Below are 12,186 nucleotides of genomic sequence, written 5' to 3' on the forward strand. Positions count from 1 at the left end.
ACGATTAACTGCAAAGTTTCTTACGAAAATTCTAATCATTACACCAAAAGATGCCTCAAGGTTTAAGAGTTTAACTTTCATTTATTTCACACTATCCGACTCACAATCAATTCCTAGAGCTCTTGTTATATTTCAATTCTTTCAATAATCGTTCTGATACCAATTATAATAGCTCAAACTCTTAACTATTGAGATATTATCCGATTTGACCTAAGGGCCTCATGATTTTGTCATGTTGGTGCAACTTCTCATGAGGCCACCTTTCCCAAAAATTTTCCACTGTTAAGTTTCTTAATAAAATTTTGATCATCACACCAAAAGGCTCATTAATGCTTAAGAGTTTAGTTTTTTTTTTTTTTTTTTTTTTTTTTTTTTTTTTTTTTTTTTTTTTTAACTTTAGAGGTTTCACAATCTCTCTTTATATGTATATGTGGTTAATCATCTAATATTAAAATAAAATATTATTTAAGTGTATTTGTTGATAATTCGAAGGCAATGTAACATAAATTTGCATCAACTAGGATGTGTAGAGTAGGCTTATATCTTTAACTTAGGAACATTTAGCCATATGTCATAATGTCGTGTATTTCTATATAACAAATGAGATAAGATTCATTTAATATACTTTTGTAAATAAGAGGCTCAAATGCTATGGAAGTTTTATTTTATTTTTCCAAAATTTTCTTCTAAAATCATCTATAATATTCTCTAAAGAAACTTTAGCCAACAAAGTTTCTATCACTTGTATTAATATATAAAATGGGCAACTTGACTAACCCTAAAAATTATTACATGAATGATTTAAAAAATAACTCAAATTCTTAAGGAGTTCTAGAAAGGAAGTCAATCTTATTTGTACTAATTGGCTATTGCCAATCCTATTAGATTTGGACTAAAGATTTTAGCTTGTTAGCTCTGTATGGCTCCCCAAGGAGCTCCCCAAGGATTTTGGGTTCCAATTCTATGACTAATAAGTTAGGAAGTCAATCTTTTACCGTTAATAGCCAATAATAATTCACGAAAGATTGTATTGAGCATGCTAAAATGTGTTACAAATATCAAGTTTATCATAATACGTTGCATCAACTGCCAAATTTGTTGAACTCTGCAATTGTATCTTGACCCTTTAAGTATTGAGGCATGAATATAATTGACCCAATTGATCCACTATTGTAAATTGGGTGTCGTTTTATCTTAGCAACAACTGATCACTTTTCTAATTGAGCTGGAACAGCTTTGTTCAAGGCAGTAATCGCCAAACATGTGCTTTAACATTTTACTCACAACGTTGTCTACAGATTTGATGTGTCATGTTGCATTACTTCATATAATGACCCAACTTTCAAAAGTACAAAGATAAGCAGATTCTTTGATCGGCATAAAATTAGTTGATAATATTTATCAATTTATATTCCAGGGGCAAATAGCCAGGGGAAATGCTTTTTATACGTGTAAATATTTATGTTTTTTATTTTGATTTTTTTATTTTATTAAATAAATTAATAGATTATTAGTAAATCCACATATCAGTTTGTTGTGACACCTTATTATTTTATATTTCAATGAACGACTTTGAAAGCTAGTCAATAGCTACTTTAATAAATTGATAACAATTTAAAGGCAAATCAACCAACCTAATAATATCCAACCCCAATACCTCAGAAGGATATAATAATTACATAAATTAAATGAATATGAAATACATAATTCATATAATGATAAAATTTATTTAAAAAAAAAAGAAATACAAAATTAACATTATGATAAAAAAGACAATCTAAACAAATTTTTTGTTGAAGATATATTTCAATTATATTTTTAAAAATTAAATCATTTTATTAATCTTGGACTTTTCTATACTCCATAGTATTTCCATTTAAAAACAATTTTTTGTTTGGTATCAGTGCTCGATAATGCTTAGTACTAAATAATGTGACACGTTCTGATTGATCTATAGACCGTTCAGTGTCACACAAAATAATTTCTCATGCCACTTGGTCTCCACCGCTGGAGAGGTTATTCTGTGCGGACACCGGACACTGAAATTACTAAACGACAAGAGGGGGGGTGAATTGTAAAAAGTTTTCTCTTAATAAAAAATTAACCCTAAACAAGAGTTCTAATTTTTGTTGTTTTTTGAAATATTAAAATAAAGATCAATGCAATTTTGCTTTATCAAAAAAAACCACGTGCAATAGATATGAAAAATTAAAGTGCAAGCAAAAAGTAAACAATGATAAAGAACGAACACACCAAGATTTTTATAGTGGTTCGGTCAAAATATGACCTACGTCCACTCCCCGGAGTCCTCCACTCCGGGATTTTCACTATAAAAATAGTTCTCCTTTTGCCCCCCTTGGCAAGGCGGAGAAGCCTGTACAAACCTCCCTTTCACCAACCCGGCGTGGCGGAAGACCAAACTCTGTTTTCGCCCTCCTGGCGACGGCAGAGAACCTTCTCGTTTTTCTCCCTCCTGGAGAAGGCAGAGAACCTCGAGGTAACGGATGCAGACGAGCCTTTCCCTTGGAGATCCTCCCTCAAATCCTTCTCGGGCCACAGGAGGAGCAAGATGCAGCGAGCTTGGAGCAACCGTGTGATCTCCCTCACACCTCTTCTCCCTCACAATGCTCACCTCCTCCTTCCTCTCAACCCTCAAGAATTTCTCTTGAGTTTTCTCCCTTGGAATCCCTCTCTAATCACGTTCACCCTCTCTAACAACCTCTTCCAAAAAGAACTTGATTGGCATATTAAAAAAGGCTCCAAAAACCTCTGAATTCAAAATTAGCCGTTACTGTTCGTACAGTACGATCCAAATGACAAATTTCAGCCGTTTTGATTGAATAATCTCAGGATTAACTTAGGCAATATTTTAAACATCGTACAGTACGATTATGATCGTACAGTACGATTATACAACCTTTCAAATTCAATTTTTTGCCTAATTTAATGGACGGCGGGCTTTCTAATTATAACAGATCGTACAGTACGATGTGGTGATCGTACAGTACGATTAGTTATATTCAAAAATAATTTTTCCAGGAAAAATAAAATATTTTAATTTATTTCTGTTACACCAGATCGTACAGTACGAAATAAATTCGTACAGTACGATGAACAGAAAAGTTAAAATATTTATAATCATTTTTTGCTCCCTCTATTTGTGTGCATGATCAACAAACTAACATACATCATTACAAGACTTGACTCAATAAATGAAAATTACAGACTCATTTAATACGACCAATTCTATGCAATCTTGAGCCTTGAATCTTCAAAGAACGGTGCATGATGTACCTGAAATATTAGTCAACATAGAAAGACATATGCACTGCAAATACTAGGAGAAATAAGAGATTAATAAATATTATTTGTTATCATCAAAATCATAAACTCGGAAGCCCGAGTTGTAACAGACACAACTTACCGTCCAGAGGCGAATCAGGTACAGTCACGTCATTTAGTACCGAGCATTGCCGAGCTTCGATACCGAGTAGGGACGATGTGACGCATTTTCATTGGGCTCTGGACAGCATTCGACATCCGAATAATTCATACCACCGCTGAGTTGGTTTCTGTAAATTGTTATCTTCTGAATTATAATCTAAATTAGTGCTAAAATTTATAATGTTTTTTATCATGTTTTGCTTTTTTGTTTGTATATACAAATTATGCAACTTTGATTTCTTGTCCGAACTTTGTCATTGACCTGCCCAGAAAGGGGATAAGAATTGTGATCCTGGAATCATCTGAGCCGCTGAGTGTGAAACCCTTAAATTTTCAATTTATGTTTGAATTTTTTTTTTGTGCTGTTAGTACGGACGAACCGTCAGTACGAACTAAAGAAAATGTTGAACATCTGTATGGTTCGTCTGGACGAACATGGGTTCATCGGGACGAACCGTCGGGACGAACTGAACAGAGAGCATCGTCCAGGGACGAAATAAATTGGAATTAATTTTCGTCTGCATGATGGCAGTCCAGAGGAGATCGTCCCGGGACGAACGGGACATCATACTAGACAATCCTATTTGATAAATATCTGAATAGTGTCATTTTTGAAAAGAGAGAAAGCTGAGGAGAGAGAAAAATGAAGGGAGAAGAAGAAAATCCGCATTTTGGGCGACTTCAGTCCATTTTCGTCCGTCGCCGTAGTTGAGAAAGTTGATCGACTCGAGATAAGGTGCCTTCCGCATTTCTAATTTTTCAGAAATGTGGATTTTGACGATTTTTCTTTCTGCAATCTATTTCTGTTAGCAAATAATTGGTTTCATTTCGCACTGATAAACTTTTTACCGTGTAACTTTTGGTATGTTTCTGAGATGATGTTTTTGCACGTTTTGAGTATTTTATGGAAGATTTTTATAGGGTATTTTGAATTCTGCGGTGTTTTAATCGAATAACGAAGTATCTGGATGTTGAAATATGTTGTTTCAGTACAATGAAAGTCTTATATTGATGTTTTGTACTATCTGTAGTAATTTGATAAATTTTTTACTTTGTGAATTCTGTGGAAATTCCGTATACTACCGTTATGCAGCTGACGATTTTTTTGACGTAATCTGATTTTCCTGAATTGAATGAAATGATGTGTTTATATGCTATCAGAAGGGAGTTATAATGGGCCAGAATCCTTCGAGATTCTGTCTTTGTCAGGAAAATCTGAAAAGTCTGATTTGATCTGAAATTCTGTATATCTGACAAGTTCTGGTGCTGTAAGCACAAGGGAGACATAAGGGGCCAGAATCCGTTGAGATTCTGTCTGTGTCAGGGAAGGGAGGCATAAGGGGCCAAAATCCGTAGAGATTCTGTCAGGGTCCCGGGATCTGATATGTGAACTCTGATTTGTGAGATCTGTATTATATGATTTTATCCGATTTGACAATGTGCTTATGATTTTGTACGGATTTGTACTATTCTGTCTGTTCTGTGATTTAAAGATAATTCTAATTTGAATATTCTGCTATATGAATGAATTCAGTTCTTCTGTTTCAGTGGTTTGATTTTCTATACGATTATATGAATTCTGTACGACTACTCTTCTTGTGTATTTGCTGATGTGAATTTCTGAATATTTTGATTGGCTAGTGTAGTCTTGCTGAGCTGTTAGCTCATCCTTGTTATCTGCATAGATTTCAGGTTCTGGGAAAGGGAATGAAGTATTAGACTAGCCGTTCAGTGTCTGATCTGTAATTAGGTATTTTGTACTTTTGATTTTTGTACAGTCATGGCTTTTATGTTCTGTTCTTTCTGTCTGTAGTCATGCACTGTATTGTACATAATTATTTTGAGGAAAGAAAGAAGAAAATCATGGATGAACTTTTTTGTATATTTGGATGTTTATAGTAGCTCTGTGTTTTCTGTATGTTTGATTATTGGAAGAAAGTCCGAAAGCAAATTCCAGAACTAGATCCTGGATTTTTAATATTTGTCGCAGCCCGACGCAAAGGGATTCGTTCCGGTCGGGTTGGGTCGTGACAAATCTTTAGTGGTATTAGAGCATGATTTTGGAATATGGATTGTAAGACAAAGCTATATGAATTGATCTGTAAGTCTGTCGGGGTAGTTCTGGTTTGTCTAGATTTTTATTATGTTGTTTTGTGTGCATAGTTGCATTATGTGTGATTATGGATCTGCCAGACCCAGATATGACTGATGGGAAGAGTGCTAGTCAGGTAGCTCCTGTGAACAGTACTGCCCATGTGGTTGGTTCTGATACAGTTTCGCAGTTTGCTACGTTGGTTGCTCAGATGATGAGCGAGACATAGAATAGAATTTCTGCTGTTAGATCTGAAGATGTAGATAGACATGTACAAATGTTTCTGAGATTGAAGCCTCCGAGGTTTGAGGGCGCTGTTGAGCCCAGAGTAGTTGAGGATTGGTTGAGGAGATTGGAAAAGATATTTGACAGCATGCAATGTCATCCGGACAGAAAGGTACCGTTAGCAGTTTTTCTATTAGATGGTGAGGCAGAATGCTGATGGATGGGCCAACAGGAGGAGAAATTTCAAGGTAAACTAAACTCTCTGATTACTTGGGAAGAATTTTCTGAAGTATTTCGATCATGGTTTGTACCCCTTCTACAAGACAGGAAATGCAGGAGACTTTTCTGAGGTTGGTTCAGGGGAGCAGAACAGTTATGCAGTACGAGGCAGAGTTTACTACTTTGGCCAGATATGCTCCGTAGTTGGTGAGTGCTTCTGCTGAGAAGTGCTATAGATTTATGAGGGGACTACGAGATAGTTTGAGGCAACCCCTGGTACCGTTTCATATTTCTGATTTCTCTGAGCTTGTGGAGAGAGCTCGTCTGATAGAGAACGATCTGATGGCGACTCAATAGTGGTGGACTGCTAGTAGGAAGAGGTTTAGTGGTGATGTTTATGGCAATGGTATCTCTGGAAAGAAAAGATTTGTTTCTGGAGACTCCAAGAGGAGTGGATAGTCAGGATCCACTACAATTTCTGGTAGTGGCAGTGTGACCAGTTCTGGGTCAGTCAGTGGGACACCTGTGTACCAAACTTGTGGACGAAGACATTTTGGCCAGCGTTACAGGGTAACTGGTCAATGTTTTAGATGTGGTCAGCCAGGACATCAGATTGCAGAGTGTCCACAAGCTGGATTTGATAGACGACATGAGTCTAGATCTGAGAGTTTTGCTAGATCAGCAGGAAGACTGAGGATAGTTCCTCCACGCACTATTTTTGAAGGTTCATCTGGTAGAGCTGGTGGTTCGGGTTCTATAGCTAGGAGACCACCTAGTAGTGATCAGAGGGAGTCTGGTAGTTCCGTAGCTCCAGCTCCAGTTCAGTCACGTGTATATAGTTTGAATCAGCAAGAGGCTCGAGATGCTCCGGATGTGGTGACAGGTATGGTTTACATTTCTGAATATCCTTGTCGTGTTTTGTTTGATTCTGGAGCGAGTCACTCATTTATTTCCGAGCGCTGTTTTGATGCTTTGCATTTGGATTTTGTTATGCTACCGGTTTCTCTTTCTGTTCTTTTACCGATTGGGAATAATTTGATTGTTCAGAAGTTTTGTTTCTATGAGATTAAAATTTCTGGCAAGAAGTGGAAATCATGTTTGATCTTGTTGCTGATTTCTTCGTATGACGTGATTTTGGGTATGGATTAGCTGAGTCTGTATGAGGCTCAAATTGGCTATTTGAAGAAATAAGCGAGCTTACTTATGGATGGTGAAAGATGTGTATTTCAAGGGTTAAGAGGAGTTTTATCTTGTTTGATTTCTGTGTTTTAAGTCAGGAGAATGTGGAAGAATGGATGTACAGTATTTTTGGCATCAATACGGGATATGAATATAGATGTGAGTCTATTTCTGATATCCAGGTTGTACGAGATTTTTCATATGTATTTCTTGAGGAGTTGGTTGGTTTACCTCCAGATAGATATGTTGAGTTATGTATCAATGTATTTTGGGTACCGCTCCGATATCCAAGGCTCCGTACAGGATGACACCGAAGGAACTTTCGGAGTTGAAAGCTCAACTCCAAGAGTTGGTGGATAGAGGATTTGTTCATCCTAGTGTTTCTCCGTGTGGAGCACCTGTTCTGTTTGTAAAGAAGAAGGATGGGATAATGAGTATGTGTGTTGATTACATGGATTTGAATAAAGTTACAATCAAGAATAAGTATCCGTTGCCACGGATTGACGATTTGTTTGATCAACTTGCTGGATCTTCTGTATTCTCAAAGATTGATTTGAGATCTGGATATTATCAAGTGAAGGTGAAGGAAGATGATGTGATGAAGACAGCTTTTAGTACTCGGTACGGGCACTACGAGTTTTTTGTTATGCCATTTGAGGTAACCAACGCATCGGCTATTTTTATGGATATGATGAATAGAGTGTTTAAGGATTACCTGGATCAGTTTGTGTTAGTCTTTATAGATGATATTCTGGTATATTCTGCTTCTGAGGAGATCATGCCAGACATTTGAGGAGTGTGTTGGAGACTTTAAGGCAACATCAGTTGTATGCTAAATTCTCCAAGTGTGAATTCTGGCTGAAGAGCATTTCTTTTCTGGGTCATGTGATGAGCGGTGAAGGTATTTCTGTTGATCCCCAGAAATTTCAGGCAGTTGCTAATTGGTTGAGGCCTACTACGGTGTTTGAGATACGTAGTTTCTTGGGTATGGCCGAATATTATAGAAAGTTTGTGAAGGAATTTTCCCAGATTTTTGCACCTTTGACGAGGCTGACTCGGAAGTCAGTAGCTTTTATTTGGACACCAAAGTGTGAAGCTAGTTTTCAGAAGTTGAAGGATTGTTTGACATCTGCTCCAGTGTTAGCACTTCCATCTGGTACGGAAGGATTTCAGGTATTCAGTGATGCTTCACTTAAAGGTTTGGGTTGTGTTCTGATGCAACATGATCGGGTAATAGCTTATGCTTCAAGATAATTGAAATCACATGAAAAGAATTACCTGATGCATGATTTAGAATTGGCCGCTGTTGTATTTGCTTTGAAGATTTGGCGTCACTACTTGTATGGCGTCAAGTGTGAGGTATTCACATATCATAAGAGTTTGAAGTACATATTTACTCAAAAGGATCTGAATTTGAGGCAAAGAAGATGGCTTGAGTTGATCAAGGATTATGATCTGACGATTCAGTATCAGCCTGATAAGGCTAATATGGTAGCAGACACTGAGCAGGAAATCCTTTGTACTATCATGTGTTCAGCTCACTTCTGATAAGTATTTGATACGAGACATGAAAAGATTACAACTGGAGGTGATTTCCTCTACTGGTTCAGATTCAGATATGTTGACTCAGATGAACATTCAGTCTTCTTTGGAAGAGAGGATTCATGAAGCTCAGAAGTCAAATGCTGACTATTTGAAGTTGATGGATCAGATCAAATATGGTAAGAAACTTGAACTATAAATTTCTGATTCTGGTATTATTTTCTGTAAGAATAGACTGTGGATTCATATGTTTGAAGATCTGGGGAAAGAGATTCTGCATGAATCTCATTATTTAGGCTATACTATTCATCTATGAAGTGGTAAGATGTACGGAGATATGAAAATCTTATTTTGGTGGCCTGAAACGAAAAAGGATACAGCTGAATTTGTTTCGAAATACGAAGTCTGTTAGTTAGTGAAGGCAGAGCATCAGTGACCAGGATGTCTTTTGCAGTCGTTACATATCTCTGAGTGGAAGTGGGAGGAGGTGACGATGGATTTTGCTATGGGTTTTCCCAAATCGAGGCAAGGGCATGATGCTATTTGGGTGATTGTTGATCGATTGACAAAATCTGCACATTTTCTTCCGATTAGGCAGACGAATCCGGTAGATAAGTTAGCTCAGATTTATGTTAAAGAAATTGTCAGATTACATGGTGTGCCAAAAGTGATTGTATCTGATCGGGATGGACGGTTTACCTCTAGACTTTGGAGAGGAATTCAACAAGGCTTGGGCACGAAATTGCATTTCAGTACGGCTTTTCATCCGCAGACTGATGGACAGTCTGAGAGGACTATTCAGGTACTGGAAGATCTTCTGAGATTATGTGTTTTGGATTTTAGAGGCAGTTGGGAAGATCATATCCCACTGATAGAATTTGCATATAATAACAGTTATCAGTCAAGTATTGGTATGACACCTTATGAAACTCTGTATGGCAGAAAGTGTAGAACTACTTTAACGTTGATTGAAAAGGAAGATAGACAAGTGATGGGTTCAACTTTTGTGGATGAAACTGTGATGAAGATCAATTTGATTAAAGAAAGGTTGAAATCTACACAAGATAGACAACAGAAATATTACAATCAGAAACAAAGAATGGTTGAATTTCAGATTGGTGACTTTGTGTATGTCAAAGTTAGTCCGATGAAAGGTGTTAGCAGATTTGGAAGAGTGAGCAAGCTCAGTCCAAGGTATGTCAGACCTTTTGAGATCATTGAAAGGGTTGGTAATTCTGCTTACAGGTTGTTATTGCCTGATCAGATGTCTGATATACATAACGTGTTTTACGTATCCTCTTTGAGAAAGTGGATATCTGATTCCGGAAAGAAACTTTCTGATAATGATGTTGAAGGTCAGGCAAATCTGCAGCATAAAGAAGAGCCTGAAAAGATTTTGGCTTATGATGTGCGAAAACTAAGAGGTAAACATATTCCTATGGTTAAGATTCAGTGGAAGTTCAGAATGGCAAGAGAGGTCACGTGGGAGAAGGAATCGGACATGAGACAGTTGTATCCAAGTTTGTTCTGACTCAGTTTGCTTTGGGAATGTCGAGGACGACATTTTTCTTAAGATGGATAGATTGTGAAACCCTTAAATTTTCAATTTATGTTTGAAAAAAAAAAACTCTTGTGCTATTAGTACGGATTAACCGTCAGTACGAACTGAAGAAAATGTTTAAAATCTGTATGGTTCGTTTGGACGAACCTGGGTTCATCGGGACGAACTGAACAGAGAGCATCGTCTAGGGACGAAACAAATTGGAATTAATTTTCGTCTACACGATGGCAGTCCAGAGGAGATTGTCACAGGACGATCAGGACATCGTCCTGGACGATCCTGTTTGATAAATATCTGAATAGTGTCATTTTTTAAGAGAGAGAAAGCTGAGGAGAGAGAAAAATGAAGGGATAAAAAATCCGCGTTTTGGGCCACTTCAATCCATTTTCGTCCATCGCCGTAGTTGAGAAAGTTGATCGACTCGAGGTAAGGCACATTCCGCCTTTCTCAATTTTCAGAAATGTGGATTTTGATAATTTTTCTATTCCGCAATCTATTTCCGTTAGCGAATAATTGGTTTCATTTCGCATTGATAAACTTTTTACCGCGTAACTTTTGGTATGTTTCTGAGATGATGTTTTTGCACGTTTTGAGTATTTTATGGAAGATTTTTACCGGGTATTTTGAATTATGCAGTATTTTAATCGAATAACGAAGTATCTGGATGTTGAAATATGTTGCTTCAGTACAATGAAAGTCTTATATTGATGTTTTGTACTATCTGTGGTAATTTGATAAATTTCTGAATTTGTGAATTATGTGGAAATTCCGTATACTGCCGTTATGCCGCTGACGATTTTTCTGACGTAATTTGATTTTCCAGAATTGAATGAATTGATGTGTTATATGCTATCAGAAGAGAGTTATAAGGGGCCAGAATCCTTCGAGATTCTATATGTGTCAGGGAAATCTGAAAAGTCTGATTTGATCTGAAATTCTGTAATATCTGACAAATTTTGGTGCTGTAAGCACAAGGGAGACATAAGGGGCCAGAATCTGTTGAGATTCTGTATGTGTTAGGGAAGGGAGGCATAAGGGGCCAGAATCTGTAGAGATTTTGTCAGGGTCCTGGGATCTCATATGTGAAATCTGATATGTGAACTCTGATTTGTGAGATCTGTATTATATGATTTTATCCGATTCGACAATGTGCTTATGATTTGTAAGGATTTGTACTATTCTGTCTGTTCTGTGATTTAAAGTTAATTCTAATTTGAATAGTCTGCTATATGAATGAATTCAATTATTTTGTTTTAGTGGTTTGATTTTCTGTACGATTATCTGAATTCTGTACGACTACTCTTTTGATATATTTGCTGATGTGAATTTCTGAATATTTTGATTGTCTAGTGTGGTCTTGCTGAGCTGTTAACTCGTCCTTGTTATCTATGTGGTTTTTAGGTTCTGAGAAAGGAAGGAAGTCTTGGACTAGCCGTCTAGTGTCTGATCTGTAATTATGTATTTTGTACTTTTAATTTTTGTACAGTCATTGTTTTTCTGTTATGTTCTTTCTGTCTATAGCCATGCACTGTATTGTACATGATTATTTTGAGGAAATAAAGAAGAAATCATGGATGAACTTTTCTGTATATTTGGATGTTTATAGTAGATTTGTGTTTTCTGTATGTTTGATTATTGGAAGAAAGTCCGAAAGAAAATTCCAGAACTAGATCCTGGATTTTTAATATTTGTCGCGGTCTGACGCGAAGGGATTCGTTCCGGTCGGGTTGGGTTGTGACACTGAGAACATTAGGCTTCGCTCTCACCATACGGGCCAACGCCGGGAAAGCCCTCGACGTAGTAGGCGTCGCCGACTACCTGCGCCAAAGCCACCTCTGCCTCCAACGGTAACCTTCTAATTCCAAGCTCTAATAATTACTTCAAATCTAATCTAATTTTTTTTTTGCATATAATCGTTGTAAAC

The 12,186-nt window shown here is 37.0% G+C and overlaps 1 protein-coding gene across 1 annotated transcript; it reads left to right on the forward strand.

Moving 5' to 3' along the window:
* The first annotated feature begins 5,958 nt into the window (after nt 1-5,958).
* LOC110098862 lies at nt 5,959-7,129 on the forward strand. The gene is made up of 3 exons (XM_020825804.1): nt 5,959-6,009; nt 6,052-6,187; nt 6,492-7,129. The coding sequence occupies exons 1-3, from the start codon at nt 5,959-5,961 to the stop codon at nt 7,127-7,129; spliced, it is 825 nt and encodes a 274-aa protein (XP_020681463.1).
* The last annotated feature ends 5,057 nt before the right edge of the window (nt 7,130-12,186 follow it).

The sequence above is a fragment of the Dendrobium catenatum genome, unplaced genomic scaffold, assembly GCF_001605985.2.
Source record: "Dendrobium catenatum unplaced genomic scaffold, ASM160598v2 fragScaff_scaffold_1523, whole genome shotgun sequence".
Taxonomy (NCBI): domain Eukaryota; kingdom Viridiplantae; phylum Streptophyta; class Magnoliopsida; order Asparagales; family Orchidaceae; genus Dendrobium; species Dendrobium catenatum.